Consider the following 16,654-nt stretch of genomic DNA (forward strand, 5'->3'; position numbering starts at 1 on the left):
CAGTTTCTAGCTTTCAATGCTGAGCAATAGATGGTAGAATTTCTCTTTTATAATATGTAAATGTAAAACAATAGAGAATTTGATGAAGTATTGTGTAACCTCCATAGTGGGCTGAGGAGTGACCTGACAAAACATTCTCTCTACTTGCTTGCCTGGTCAACAATCCAGCCTCTTACAGAGGTGAAGTCTTTTGCTGAGGAGACATGAAATGTATCCTTATATGCTGTCATAACTAGACAAATGATAGCATGTCATATCACAACTAGAAAGGAAACGAGTAGAAAATACCATGAAACTACTGACAACTGACTGGTATGATATTAACTGATAAAAGTCTTTCTAATAACAGTATTTTAACAAATCAAAGAATTCTACTGAACGTTTCTGTTTAAAATGTGCTTCTACAGAAAGATTAGTCTGTAAGGTATGCCGTGACAGGGCATCCTCAAACATCAGCCAACCCCTAGAGAGGAGGCCGGTGAGGGCGAAACATCACGACGTATCTTACAGTCTACAGAAAGATCAAATCTTAACAAATCTACCTGATAGTATCATAAGCTATATCTAAACAAGTCAACTTTTAGAATAGAGTTCTGGACTAAATATTAATGCTGACACTACGCAGTTGTCTGTCGCCCTCTATGGTACATAATTTAACAGGATTCAATCAGAAATCATTCTAGATGATTTTCTATGGTGTTTTATTCTGATTTTCCTTCATTTCCTGAAATAATTATCTCCTTTATAATATCCATCAATGACTGATATGCAAATTGAACAAATTCAAAATACCAAAATGATCCCCCAATTCACAGTTCCTGTATCACACAAGATAAGTGACTGTGTCCAGTTGAATAATTTTACTATGTAACAATGCAGATAAATACCATGATGTGAAACGTAATCAAACATTCAAAGTCATTCTTGAACTCATTTATTGCAGATGTATACAGATAAATACAAACTGTAGCCATTGGATTCAGTGTAGAATCATCTTTACATGTACATGCATTCATCATTGCTGATATTCTTTAATAAACACCATGTCAACATTAGTTTAGATTTCTGATTCACCTGTAACATTCACAATGATGCATATATATCTCCTTCATCAACAAAAGTTGTAAAACAACAAGTCCACTGACTAACTGAGACTGTCAGTTGGAATCCGTATACTGACAAACCCAATCTGAGACTGTCAGTTGGAATCTGTATACAGACTAACTCAATCTGAGACTGTCAGTTGGAATCTGTATACAGACTAACTCAATCTGAGACTGTCAGTTGTAATCTGTATACAGACTAACTCAATCTGAGACTGTCAGTTGGAATCTGTATACAGACTAAATCAATCTGAGACTGTCAGTTGGAATCTGTATACAGACTAACTCAATCTGAGACTGTCAGTTGGAATCTGTATACAGACTAAATCAATCTGAGACTGTCAGTTAGAATCTGTATACTGACTAACTGAGACTGTCAGTTGGAATCTGTATACGGACTAACTCAATCTGAGACTGTCAGTTAGAATCTGTATACTGACTAACTGAGACTGTCAGTTGTAATCTGTATACAGACTAACTCAATCTGAGACTGTCAGTTGGAATCTGTATACAGACTAAATCAATCTGAGACTGTCAGTTGGAATCTGTATACAGACTAACTCAATCTGAGACTGTCAGTTGGAATCTGTATACAGACTAAATCAATCTGAGACTGTCAGTTAGAATCTGTATACTGACTAACTGAGACTGTCAGTTGGAATCTGTATACGGACTAACTCAATCTGAGACTGTCAGTTGGAATCTGTATACGGACTAACTCAATCTGAGACTGTCAGTTGGAATCTGTATACAGACTAACTCAATCTGAGACTGTCAGTTGGAATCTGTATACGGACTAACTCAATCTGAGACTGTCAGTTGTAATCTGTATACAGACTAACTCAATCTGAGACTGTCAGTTGGAATCTGTATACAGACTAAATCAATCTGAGACTGTCAGTTGTAATCTGTATACAGACTAACTCAATCTGAGACTGTCAGTTGGAATCTGTATACAGACTAAATCAATCTGAGACTGTCAGTTGGAATCTGTATACAGACTAACTCAATCTGAGACTGTCAGTTGGAATCTGTATACAGACTAAATCAATCTGAGACTGTCAGTTAGAATCTGTATACTGACTAACTGAGACTGTCAGTTGGAATCTGTATACGGACTAACTCAATCTGAGACTGTCAGTTGGAATCTGTATACAGACTAACTCAATCTGAGACTGTCAGTTGTAATCTGTATACAGACTAACTCAATCTGAGACTGTCAGTTGGAATCTGTATACAGACTAAATCAATCTGAGACTGTCAGTTAGAATCTGTATACTGACTAACTGAGACTGTCAGTTGGAATCTGTATACGGACTAACTCAATCTGAGACTGTCAGTTGGAATCTGTATACAGACTAACTCAATCTGAGATTGTCAGTTGGAATCTGTCTACTAACAATATATATGCAACCAAATATCTACATTTGTTTTATCATGACTACTGAGGTAGACATATTGTAACAACAAATTTTGTATTCATAATAAAATTTATTACTGATATGCAAATAGTTTACTCTACGTTTCCATCCCATGTGTGAAATTCCATCATTACAAACTTAGTTTGACAACAATTTTCAGTACTTTGATGTGAAAACACATTTCAATGCAATGAATTAATACCAGCAGACCAATCTCCCCCAAATTACAAATCTATGCTGCAACAAAGATAACTTGACTCACTACCCCTCCCCCACCTCTACAACTCAACTCCCCTCCCCCCACCTCTATGTTACATCAAGACATCATGTCTAACTTGCCACTCTGAGTGAAATCATCAAAACACACACATCAAACATGATGCTCAACAAACCACAATTGGATATGAACTTTTAGATACATACAGTTAATCTCACTTTACCTTTACAGTATCAAAAGTTACTCAAGGCTACTATAGACCCTACACTCGTGTAGGGTCCGAGATGCTAATAGCATCTATCCACATCCTAGATAAATTTTCACACGACTACAATAGCATGCACAATGCCCACTGTACTCAAGGTAGAACAATTACCAAAAGTACAATGCAAGTCAAATATGGTGGCTGTATCATTCAATGGTTGCTATGTGTGCTTTGATAACACTCAGTGACAAGTTGATGGAACTGTATCTTGTGGAAACAGAAAACTACTCACAAACACTACACAGCTCTGCAGGACCAACTTTGCACTTACTTCAACACACATAGTTCCAACTTTTCCCTGTCACTTATATAAACACATAATTTACAATCACATTCCAATTCAGGAACAATTATTGCATTTCAAAATATGGTGTAAATAATGAATTATCTGCTTTAAGTAAGACAGATGATGAATGAGTTTTGTACTAAAGCTGAAAGATATGGTAAACTTGTTTTGATTTGTGTATCAATGAGCGTAAGGCTATTTTGATCCTACCTAGCTGTGTACTTGTTGCATAGTATGTTCCTACAGTTCTTCAGTGCATGCCCACATGGCTTGGTCCAATTCTATGCCTCTCAATATAATAACACTCAAGTATTTGTACTTGCCTTGCCTGCAATCATTAAAAGTAGAGAAACAACCAAAGCAACAAATCAGTACAGTTCATACTTCAAATAAAATAAGGTATTGAAGACTGCAACTATTGTGTGACAAAGCTCTGTTGTACTTTAATCTGCATTTGATATCAATACAAAACAGATGTCTACAGTAAATGTGTTATTTAACTATGTTAGTATCTTTAGATACACAAGTGTATTTAAATTGTATATTACATAATATTTTAGCAAAGTCATTTTATTAGCAGCAGCACTTGAAACACTTTTTAAAAGATTTGTTTTCACACAGTGAGAGTGACATGCATATTATGGATTGTAGTGAATGCTTTGACTATGAAATCAAAGTTTGTGTAAAATAGTATGTTTTACACTATGTGTCAACCTTATTGTCTTGGTTCTTGATCTGCCATCTGCTACCAGCTCTGCAGTCATCAGCTACCTAGTTACAAGGTAAGCAAATAGACACAGTGTCTAGTATATGGGTATAATAGTACAAAATGTAGACATCCTACAATAACTAATAGTTGAAAGTCTTTCTGTCATCTCTTATTCAATTGCTCTTTCAAGTTGTTAGAATATTACAAAGGAACAGTGTGGACACCAAAAGTTGTGTTTTCTGCACTGATAGGGGAAATGTGTACGTTGTGATGTACTACAAAGCAGAAATCTACCATGGGATGATATGAAAATAGTCTCAAGAAAATAAAAGGGCCTCTGGAGTCAAAGTATGAATTAACCTTTAACCTGATTTTATGTCTCAAAACGATACAATGGCTTACAGGAAAGTTACATCTACATTTCGATGAAGGTACAACCAAACTGATTAGTGACATCACTTACTATCTTTGATAATTTGTTACAATCAATTCTCATCAGTAAAATTTCATATTCATATTAATATTTCAGTAGTGTATGGCAAAATGTTATTTTTGTACATTGCATACTACATTTAGTAACAGAACATGAATGCGTTATACTTCTTGAAACATGAAATGTATTCAACGTAAAGAAAGCAGAAACACAAACATAAAGCACCATCACATTACATGCAAATAGCCTTATTTCCATGGCAAAGTCCCTTGTGTTTTGTTTTTGTTTTTTTGTCAACAGCACATACCACAACACCTTTGTTGACCTAGTAACTGCTATCAATCACACATTGAATAGTGGATGTAGGCTTCACAAGCTTGTCTCCGGACTCTCTCAACGTTATACATCTCCAACACAAAAGAAAAAGCATAGCATAATGGTTAATCTATGGTGGCTGGATAGAGTATTGATAGATGTAAACTCCCTTGGAATGTGGTAGACCCTAGAGTCTATAGGTAGACTAACCTAGCTACCAGCATATAGTACATCTTGATGGTCACACAGTTTAACTGACACACACACACTATCTGATAGAACGCTTATAGATAGAACATAAACAAATTGTTGTTGCTTCATCATCTCACTCACTGTTCACTTCAAGTTCAACTTCAAGTTGAGAGATCCACCTATGCATTGTAGTTGGACTTATTCTAGTTTTATCAACAAACTCAAATATTTTGTTTTTATTTGATAAACATTGTAACTATGCATCGATATTAGACTGTGTGAATGATTTCAAAATAAACTGAATGATACCAGCTTTCTATAGTCTTTCCACATTCTACCCTGGTTTATAAGGAAGGAACCAAGTAGTTACAGTACCCTGTGTATGATAGGACGTAGTCAGCAAAGTCAAGAGAGCCACGCTCCCCTGACAATAATGGACTAACCCAACATAAACAGTATTTCTAAATACTACAAAATATCAACAATCACAAGTACTGTGCATAAAACAGCAGATATGTCTTTATTTCTAAGCTGTAAGCATGGGAATACACTACCAAGGAACATCAATGTATGTCAAAATACTACATCTTGATGTCAGTTGCATCGTTATCAACATGGTATGGTAACAGTCTCTGCTAAAAGCACACTAAAGGGTTTTGCTTATAAAGCTTCTCATCAATGTAGTTCAAATAAAATGATATTATCATAAAACATTTAATATCTGTGATGCTAGGAAACAAAGGGATAGAAAGTTCTTTTGGGTAAATGGGTACCAGAAAGTCTAATTAGTAGTAACACAAAATAGCTTTTTCGAAAATTCAAAATGTGACTGACTTTTTGTCTTTTATCAAAATAGAACTAGTTTTAAAGGTGACCATAAAGTCAAACATTTTAAACACAAAATAACTTTTTCTAAAATTCAAATCATGACTGACTTTTTGTCTGGATAAACTGTCTAGTTACATTGATACTAGCGTTCCTATTGTTCGTAACATCACAGAAGTACTATGAGTTGACACAACATGGCATATTGTATCCATTCTCTGCCTACATAGAAGTATGTCAAGGGTGTAACATTGGAAATGAAAACAGAATGCAACTTACCAGCTGAAAAAACATAACAACAATCTCACCCACCACAATGATTAGTATACATGTAAAAATCTGCACTTCATTATTTGAAAATGCTTCATGATCAAACGTTTGAAACTTCCAAGTGAAAAAAAGAAGGAACCTCACAAAACTGAGGTGGTTATAGTTGTACACTTTTATCTTGCGATTTGAAGAATACATGAGATTGCATTTTTGATGTCAACAAAGTGAACTGTGAAAGGCAATCAGTAGAGACTGTACCTGACACTGATCTTGATGGTTGCAGAGATCTTATTGCAGGCAGTGGATTACATAGACCAGTTCACAACTTCAGCGACTGCCTACTACCTTTGGAGTCCTATTAGTCACAAAACAAAAACAGTCATTTATATATCACCTTCCCTTGGAGGCTTTCTTTGCACATCATACATCAAAGAACAAAAAATGGTTCAAAAAGTATTTCTAAAAAACTTGTAAAAGTTAGACGTTTTAGTGAGACAAAGTATGTTCTCGCAAATGAGTTTGGTGTTGCTTTTCAGTTCATTCAGTTCACATCTTTTCTTGAATGAATGGATGAGAAAGAGCTTGATTGATGGTAAGTCGTTTGGATGGATCTAACATTAACATTTTATCAAGCATATCTCTTAGTTGTTGGACTTTACGTAGTTGATCTTCTGGTAGTCGCTGGTAGCCTATCAGATCTGCTAGCAAATCTTTATTAGGGTTGATAGTACTGTACACAGTCACCTTCTCCTGCAAAATATAAAGACACAATAAAATCATTACAAACACTTTCTAATCTAGCAAAACACAAACATGGATATCTCTGAATGTACATAAGTAGTAAATAGTTGTTCTCTGACTATTTCACAAAATGTTGATATTTTGGCTTAAAGTTACTTATATCCTGATGTTATAATTTACAAATATCTGGTGGCAGAGAACAACCATTTAACTGCTTACTTTCACCTATTTTGGTCCTAGTACTGTAACATTTACAGATTTTAATTCTCTGAATTTTTCTATGTTTCTTTAACTTTTACAGCAATTATTTTGACAATTCTAATCCTCAAGTCATAGACAAAAAGCTAAATCTATGGATATACTATGCAATCTGCATTTGAAAGATACAACCTGATGTGCTTTCCTTTTTTGAAATAAATGGATTTATACTGCCTAAGCAAACTACAGAAATGATCACAGCCATCTGTGGAATTCTAAGTCAGCCATTGATAAAAGCAGTATAATGTTATGTTAGTATACTTGCCTTGGTAAGTTGACTGGATCTACAAGTAAGATATTATCAATTCCATGCTCACATAGAACATGTATACTCAGATGACCATTGACTTAGCTCATTTGAATCAAGACATGTATTACAGTATAGCAAACTTACATTCCAGTACATGTAGTCAACAATGTCTCTATTACACTTCATAGTTATATACATGTCTGGTAGTAAGAATTATTTCAAAATACTATGTTCTGCACGTTTGTGACAATGGTTATGATTTTCTCCAGGTAGTTATGATAAACAGTACATGCACCACACACGCGCACACACACACACACACACACACACACACACACACACACACACACACACAAATACCCCCCCCCCACACACACACAGTCTGTCAAACGAAATGACAACACATCTGTCATTATTGCTACAAATATTTTCTTTGAATCGAATGTCTATGAATTGAAAACAGAATGGATGTGTGTTTCACTACAACACTTGTCTGTAATGGTTTTAACATTAGATTGCAAAAGAAACACACCCTGACATGAAACATTCACATTGTCATCTGATATACAGTCAAATTTATTACGGGTTACATCATTGAGCTTTTGACCTGTCCTAGTCCACAATCCTCTAGAGAAGAATGTCACCACAGTTTTAAAGTTTTAGATCTGACCACTAGAAGGCAGTGTTCATATAACTAGGGACAGTTCTTCTGATGAGAATCATTGACCAGATCAGATTGAAAGTTCATTGGTATTTTACAAATAATAATATGTCTCATTTGATTTATCAAAAATAATGAATATTTAGGGTAACAGTCCACCAAACATTAACATGCTTCACTAGTCAGTACCTGTACACTGACTGTCACTTCCAAACTTCAAAGGTGATATGATACACATCAGTGTCTTTGCTAAGGGTGGTAAGTATGTAAAATCTACCCAAGTTTCCATGGCATTGTACTGGGTTTCCCCACCCAAATTCTAGCAAATGTATTAGAACCAGTTTTACCATATTTTCCCTCTATCTGTTACCGCGGTTCCCAAACCTTAGCCAAAACACTGCACACATACAAAATACACTAACAATAACAACTACTCACCCTCTCAGTTACTTTATCCACTTCAACAAACTTAAAATTGTAACTGGAATCAAAATGATGTTCTCTCAGAGTTCCTTTACGAACCAGTTTGTTTGGCATTTTGCCTTTGAGTTCCATCATAAGTTTTAACATATGATTGTTGGTTTTACCAGGGAATAGAATCTTGGATGTGTACAGTTCATACAATGTACAGGCAGTACTCCATAAATCTATACCATAATCATAGTTCATACCCATTACTGAAATTAAAACAAATGGTATTACAAATTATAGACTTTTTTCTTTTACAATGCAATCCATCTTTTACTAGCAAGACGATACAATTTTCAGTTGATGGTTTTTGGTTTGTTTAAGGTTCCATTTAATTTAAATTTCATAAAAAAAGCTCACTCATGGTGTGAAACTAGTCGACGTACTTGTACCTAAATATTACTATACAATTTACAGTATTCAATTTCAATACATTGCTTTGGAAAATTTTGCTATTTTGCAATTACATCCAGGGACTTTCAAAATTGCTGAAAATATACATCTTTGTGCTGAGTAAGAGAAAATGATGGAAGCAGTCAACAGAAACTATTTATTTATTTCATTTCATTTATCCATTTCTATCAATAACACTGAACTGGTGACTGTGTTTTAGTAAATTGAAGGTGTAGACTGGCTCACATTTTGTGACATTCCAGATGGGGCATAGTGGCAACGGAAAGAGTCAAAAACATTCCCATAGGACTCTACATGATGTAGACTATATTGAAGATGTAAACAAAATAACACTATGATGTTTAGATAGCAGATTTATTTCAATCTGAAATACATAAGGTAAACTTACTAATTTCTGGTGACCTGTAGAATCGACTGACAAGATATGGAGTAATATCATTATCTGCTCTCATAGTCGCCGATCCAAAATCACACAACTTTAAAACCAACTTGGTTTCATTTACCTACAGAGAAAAATATATGTATGAGATGCTAGGATTATTGGCCACTAGAGGGCAGTAGTCATTTCAGAATTCATTTGACACTGTATGCATTCATAGATGCCATGTATGAGTGTCTATATCTGAATCCAGAACAGAAAATGTATGTATGACGGGCAGTACCAGTTGTCATCAACTAGTTCCTTTTGGAAATGTCATCAATACTCTTCCTGACTGACATTGGAGCCAAAGCTACTGATTTCCAAATACTTGTTAGGTCAGTAATGCCAATGTTCTTGTTCCCCCCTTATACTTTATCATCTACATCCACTTTTACAATCTTTTCACACATCATTCGATGCAAACATACCAAGAACTTTAAAGTCCAATTACACTTGAAAGTTCTTGACATTAAAATGATGAAATTTGTACAATTGATTTACAGTATAAGGAAACCAAAACTGGTGAATGAAAACATCTACTTACCAATATGTTATCAGGTTTAATATCTGCATGTAGTACACCTGAACGTTTGAGTAGTTTCAAAGCTAGTAGTAACTGTTGGGTGTAAGAACGCACTGCTTTGATATGTAAACCTACATCTTTACCGTACTTCTTTAACACCTCACGGAGGTTCATACTGAAATTAGAACAACAACATAAATCTACGAACGCCTTGCTGTGAATGTCAATTAACAGTCCTAAAATCATATTTGTATTTTTTACCAGGTTGTTTTTTCTTAAAAAACAATGGTGAAAAATATGTGGTCAATTCTGAACTAAACATGAAGAAAGAGCAGTGGATGACCATCTAATAAATACATAGCTGTCATTATGCTAAGTCATTAAGGTTTTGATATAAAGCTAGTGAAAATATGTCAATGGGGTTAGACCCCCTAACTTAACATTTTTTTGATTCATGAGTTTATCCTATATGTGCTCTTTGGCCATATAATACATGTTTATTTCAGTCCAGAGTTTACAAAGTAAGTTTTCTCATCTGCAAAGCTTTCATATTCAGATAGCAATTTCAAATTTCTCTCGTCTCACTTTAATGGAACAGTCCAAACATATGGTACATCCATTCTGTGACATAACTGTGTTCTCAACTTAGAATTTACAAGTTGGCTCAAATCTCTCAAAATCTGATAGCTGTACATTTTTTCAGAAGTTTTTTAACTAACCAGTTTCATTACCATATGTTTGATGCCTTGAAACTGATAAAATAACAATATGAAATAGTTACAGTAACTTACTGTAATGATTCAAACACCATACACAGATGATTTTTATGAAAGAAATGTCGAAATAGTCGTAGACAATGGAATTTGTCGTCTGGATCTGAATCATTTAATCGTTTCAGAAATTCCAACTCCTTCAATCCAGTCTTGTGCCTGTAATGAATCAAGACAAATTGTAACATAGTTCAATACAATAAAGGTGAGACTGACATCACTTCAAGTACATGTCTGACGATATACAAACAGTTTTGACGTAGAAACACACAAGGTATATTCTCTTACCTCTGATACCAAGATTGACAAGTATTAAAGTAGTTGTCATTACCAACATTATCAAGTCAGAACCAATGAATATCTTATGTGTAACATTAAGTCAACACTAATGAAATAATTCCTTTTCTCTATACAAACATACTACAAGGTTTGTTATTTTTACTAGTGTTCTTTATTTTCAGTTGAATCTAAATAATCATACTATATTTTCAGCTGAATCCTACAACCCCACTCTCAATAGAAAAGTGATCTTCCACTTCAAGAACCAATGCTATGAAACTTCCTACAAAGAGCACTACCTTCGGGGGTCTACATTTTGAAAATCTCTTGATAAAAAATCTAAAACTGTACATATACTTACATTAATTCATTGTTTCTAATAATTTTGATAGCTACTTCAGTGTTTGCTCTAAGTATATCTCTTGCCCTGACAACATTACTGAATACTCCTTGGCCAGTGTAGCCATATACACTATATCTCTTGTCTAGCTGTTCACCAATTCTGACACCTGTAAAGTATATAAAAACAAGTGATATTACAATATAAATGATCAAATATCAATATTTTCAATTATTTTCCTATTTTTGTTTTTACCATCTGCTGCATATTTCCAATAGTTTTGACATTCTTAGCCAAATATTTGAGTTATTGTAATTAGTTTGAGTAGAAATAACAAAGCTATTGTTTAATCTGACACTTTTTTCTTCACAGTTTCCTTCATTTTTACTTGAGTTCCAAACCGTTGGGTATAGAACACACATTTTAGACAAACCAAATTGGGTAGAACACACAGAGAGTTCCTTCCATTTTGTATCAACATAATTAAAAGAATATTTGTAATGAAGTATACTTACGATAATATCCTTCAGCATCATCCCAGTTATCAGTTAGATTTGGGTTTTCCTTCACATTACGTACAAACATAGTTGGACTCTGAAATATGAATAGTGATATTTGGTTACAAGGACTGCCCTGGAATGTTGTGCAACCATAACATGTCAACTTAAACACACACAATTGAAATACATTTATACCAAAATCCAAACTCACACATTTGAAACATACCACAATCCAAACACACGTTTGAAACATACCAAAATCAAAACTCACACATTTGAAACATACCACAAGCCAAACACGTTTGAAACACACCACAGAGACAATTTATATATATAGGTGACAATCTGTAACTTTGTATGATATTTTATAATAAATGCATGTATTTTGACTGTGTCAGTTCATCCATTCAAAAGTTTATTTTGACAAATAGTATTACTCACATCTGTTTTTTCTCTAAAGATATCATCTTCTGGAGCAAAGATATCCCCAATGTCAGCTGTTGGCTTCTTATTGCCCTCTGCAAGAAAATCAAAAACATATGAATATAGTATGTGGTAGTCAGTTACATTTAAGATTGTTACAAAGCTATGGATATGGATCCAACAGGAACAGATTTGAACTAACAAATATAGAATCAGACATAAATATTGTGTGTTTTCTGTACCAAAAGTAGTACAGGTTTTCACTCTGTAGCAAAGGTGGTACAGGTTTTCATTCTGTAGCAAAGGTGGTACAGGTTTTCACTCTGTAGCAAAGGTGGTACAGGTTTTCACAAATGTTATTGACTTGACAGGATATAGTCAGACTGGCAACATGTAGGGAGGTTGGCTCAATCAATGGCAATGAATGATATCACTTCATAGGAACACAGTTACCCCAAATCTATTCAGTGGTTATACTGTAATACTATAAGATGTATAATATGTTGATAAAACAATCCTGTAGTGACTGGTTAAACAGACATTTCAAGCAAAGTACTCATTTTTAGTTTTTATTCATAATACTGATACTATGATTCTTATGAAGCATACTTATTCGTTTACAGTTGGTGGAGGGAAGGAGGAGAGAGGATGTGAACTAACCTTCATCGATATGTGTTCCTCTGTAAAATTCCAGTGACTTCAGTTTATCATTCATGGAAGAGTCAAAATTTATACTGTTATCAGAATCAGAATCAATCCCAGATGCTGCAGCGTCTTCATCTTCACCATTATCTTGTCCATTGTCTTCAGGTGAACTTGAAGACTCACCTCCACTTCTTGGTGTGTCTGCTCGACTCATACTAAAACTAAATGGTGATTCAGAATAACCTGCCCCTGATAAATTACTGTCTTCACCATCAGTTACTTTCAACTTCTTCAGTAATTCTTGTCTCTGTTTTCGCCTTCTTTCAATTATTGTTTCCTCATCTTCTTCTTCTTCAAGATCAATATCTTGGATCCTAAAATAAAAATATCAACAAATTTGAAATCTGATGATTATTGACTTTACGTTATTTATAACTGTCATGATAACAACAATTTGATTTCTGTATTAATGCGAGACATTGTGACATGATGTATGACAGTGCATAGTGTACCCTCTAAGCCAATTTGACGTGCCACTAACACACACACTTTCTAGTGAAGCACCAAAATTTGGTGTTCCCCTATCTCTTACTATATGGTGACTCATAAGAAATGCCAGTTTTTATCATACTGACCCACAGCAACATAATTTGGCTATCACTAGAGGGCACACTGGCAGTGTACATACTGACCCACAGCAACATAATTTGGCATCATTAGAGGGCACACTGGCAGTGTACATACTGACCCACAGCAACATAATTTGGCTATCACTAGAGGGCACACTGGCAGTGTACATACTGACCCACAGCAGCATGATTTGGCTATCACTAGAGGGCACACTGGTAGTGTACATACTGACCCACAGCAGCATAATTTGGCTATCATTAGAGGGCACACTGGTAGTGTACATAAGCAATGTTAAGAGGAAGTATATTTCTTGGCTTCACAACATTTCATCACACACACAGAGTATTAAATCAAGATACAAGTGGGTACACAATGCCATAAGAGAAATCATATTCCCTGTTAATTTCATCATAAATGTAATTCCTGTTTGCTCCTGTTCGAATGCATTGATAATGTAGAAAACGCACTGTAGTCAACAATAAACAAATAAAATAATCTGGGATAGGTTACAATAGAATTGTTTATTCTGTTGTATTTAACTAGATTTTCTCGTGAAACAGAAGGCTGTACAAACTGGTTTGAGATTTGAATTTGACAAATCTGCTTAGACCACGGCACGTAATTAAAACCCATGGATAATGGGTGCTGTTACATTCAATTCTCAATATGATAGAAGTTTGCATTCAATATAAAATATTCAAAGTACTCAATGACTTACTCGTCCTCTGACGATTCATCTTTCTGTTGTAATCCCAAACCCTCAGACAGACTGCCTTTATATTTATCTTCTTTATTGCTTGGTCGTCGTCTTCTGCCTCTATCTCTAGAACGGCTTCGCCTACTCCTAGGTGATCTACTGCGTCTGAAAGGCCTACGTAACGGTGATCTTGGTCGCATCCTATGTTCATGTCGCATAGGAGACCTGCTTCTTATCAGACGTCTTTTTGGTGAGTGACTTTCATTTCTGGCTTTCAATCTGGTATCTGACTGTTGTTCTGGCCACCTCCTCATGGGGGATCTACTTCTTCTTCTCACTGGGGAATTTCTCCTATGAAAGACAAAAATGTAAATCATTTTGAGTATTCTGTCTCATGAGAGTTGAGTTCATTGCTTGCCATACATCAGACTCAAAAGTCCCATGGCGATAAAATCAAATCTACACATTGGCACCAGATCCCCCCCCCCCCCCCCAAAAAAAAAGTTCAAGGTAGGGCCTTAATTAAATCTTTGATAAGTAATTCCTGTTTGTTCTCTTCTTAGAAATATATTTAAGTAGATTTTCACCATCTTACTTACCTTGGTGGTGGGCTTTGTCTTCTAGGAGATCTAGATGGTCTGGGTGGTGATCTAGTCTTCCTTACTGGAGACTTACTCCTAGATCTACTTCTACTTCTCTTTTTGATTTTCTCTGGTTTAGGCGATCGACTCCTTCTCTTTGGAGACCTGCTCCTTTTCCTAGGAGACCTACTTCTTTTCCTTGACCTGCTACGCTTCCTTCGTTTAGGAGATGTACTGTGTCTATCAGCTTTCCTTTTATCTTTTGGTGATCTACTTCGTCTGGATCTAGATTTACTTTTTTCCTGTGATGGACTTTTACTTCGCTTACTACGTGACCGTTTATGTTTATATGCTGACGGACTGTGTTCACGTTCCTTTACCCTGTTATATTGTGGTGAGTGAGATTTAATCTGAGATTCATGATTTTCTTTTTCATTGATTTGTCCTTCTTCATCTTCTGATGACTGATATCCTTGTGCTATAAGTGAAATAGCTGACTTGTGTTCATAGTCTATAACATTACCTGAAGCTGCTAGCTGTGCTTGCAACAGAGCTTTTTGTTTTTCTAGGACATCAAGATCAGTCTTTTCAGGGTCTATTTTCAGTCTTTTTGAGGAATGATCTGAAGTTGATGTTTCTGTCTTTTTAGATTTGTGTTTTTTATGTTTATGTCTGTGTCTCCTTTTTCTGTCATCTTCCCCTGAGTGTTTGTGATGTTTATGTTTCTTATGATGGTGTTTATGTTTTTTCTTTTTGTGGCTACGTTTCTTGCTCTCCTTATCAGTGCTACTTTCACTGACATCTACACTGTTTTCTTGTGCCTCTGCCTCTGCCTCTGCCTCTTCATCTGATTGGCTATCACTGTAGGTACAACAAAGTAAGGTTTAATTTATGATGAAATATTTATGACTCAAAATATTATTATATACTTGCCATGATACGCATGGTTTGATGGACAACAAACTATGATATATTTTGTCACCCCCACCCCCTTGTACAGGTTAATGTACCATAATTGATCCTTTAAATAGAACCGTCTCCTCATTTTCATTTATGTTTTCAATTTTCTTCAAGTAAGTATTACGGAAGTGAAACAGATTTTTCAAAGAAATTTACAATGTCATACATCAAGACGAATTTACTTTTCACAGACAGTGGGAATTTCCATTCTTACCAATGACAAATTTCATTCAGGAAATTCAGAATGAAAGAGAACTCAGTCTGTGGGGGAATTCGTGGCTTTTGTGTCTGAAGTGAAGTAAATGCAAATATCACAAATATATACATGTATAGAAATGTATCAAATAAATGCCTCCCCTGGGATTAAAAGGTGAGTTCTTCTCCCATGTGCCGAGTTCTCTTGCTATCAAAATAAATACAATTTTTCACAATTCACAGAAAATGAAAGTGTGAAATATCCATGTGTTACGTTAACATTTGTACAAGTACAATTCATTGACTAGTCTATATGAATTTTGATCAAATTTAGTTGAAATTTGACCCTAAAAACTGTGAATAACGGTCAAGGTCACTTTGCAAGTACATTTTGACCTTTTTGCCAATGGCTTTTTTACCTCCACTTGCTTGGTTTCCTTTGTCTCATAGAAAAAATATGTATCAATTTTACTTTCTGAACATGTTAGTACCAAATATATGTTGGCAATTATCATCGATATGTCTCTCTTTACGACGAAAGTGACTGATTCGGACAATAATGGGAATGAACAGCATTCGTGATGAACAGTTTGTATCGATATCGTGTTTAACTTCCGCTACACACCAACCTGTAACGTTATCCGACTTTCCTCATTCAAAAAGTACACATTATTTCGAATAAAAACGAAAACGTTATGACGTTCGGAATTATCCCCTTATAGGGTAACACATTAGATATATATTTTCGTGGAAAAGAGTCTTACCTGTCGGATACTACCACGGCAGTATCTGCATTCATTCCACTTAGTACTTGCGTCGCCATTTTATTATAAAACGTTGTGCCTACATATTTCGCCCAGGA

At 35.1% G+C, this 16,654-nt stretch overlaps 1 protein-coding gene across 3 annotated transcripts; it reads right to left on the reverse strand.

The window, feature by feature from the left end:
* Window positions 1-2,829: 2,829 nt before the first annotated feature.
* Window positions 2,830-16,622, reverse strand: LOC144437555 (serine/threonine-protein kinase PRP4 homolog). 3 transcript variants are annotated; one of them, XM_078126516.1, is made up of 16 exons: window positions 16,557-16,622; window positions 14,656-15,498; window positions 14,078-14,407; window positions 12,745-13,103; window positions 12,103-12,179; window positions 11,677-11,755; window positions 11,183-11,330; window positions 10,564-10,701; window positions 9,794-9,947; window positions 9,217-9,331; window positions 8,385-8,623; window positions 6,696-6,786; window positions 6,295-6,391; window positions 4,742-4,841; window positions 4,007-4,063; window positions 2,830-3,620 (listed from the first exon to the last, which is right to left on the reverse strand). In XM_078126516.1, the coding sequence occupies exons 1-13, from the start codon at window positions 16,613-16,615 to the stop codon at window positions 6,378-6,380; spliced, it is 2,646 nt and encodes an 881-aa protein (XP_077982642.1). In that variant the 5' UTR covers window positions 16,616-16,622; the 3' UTR covers window positions 2,830-3,620; window positions 4,007-4,063; window positions 4,742-4,841; window positions 6,295-6,377. The 3 variants fall into 3 exon arrangements, with proteins under 3 accessions (XP_077982642.1, XP_077982641.1, XP_077982640.1); XM_078126515.1 differs by having other exon boundaries at window positions 4,742-6,391; XM_078126514.1 differs by having other exon boundaries at window positions 6,295-6,786.
* Between the last annotated feature and the right edge of the window lie 32 nt (window positions 16,623-16,654).

Source organism: Glandiceps talaboti, chromosome 7 (assembly GCF_964340395.1).
Source record: "Glandiceps talaboti chromosome 7, keGlaTala1.1, whole genome shotgun sequence".
Classification (NCBI taxonomy): domain Eukaryota; kingdom Metazoa; phylum Hemichordata; class Enteropneusta; family Spengelidae; genus Glandiceps; species Glandiceps talaboti.

Coding starts and splice junctions, on each gene's coding strand:
- LOC144437555 (XM_078126514.1), bottom strand. CDS start 16,615: ATGGCGACGCAAGTACTAAGTGGAATGAATGCAGATACTGCCGTGGTA. Junction 11,756..12,102: donor TCTTTAGAGAAAAAACAGAT/GTGAGTAATACT, acceptor TTCATATTTCAG/AGTCCAACTATGTTTGTACG. Junction 9,332..9,793: donor TTAAACCTGATAACATATTG/GTAAGTAGATGT, acceptor TTTTCTCTGTAG/GTAAATGAAACCAAGTTGGT.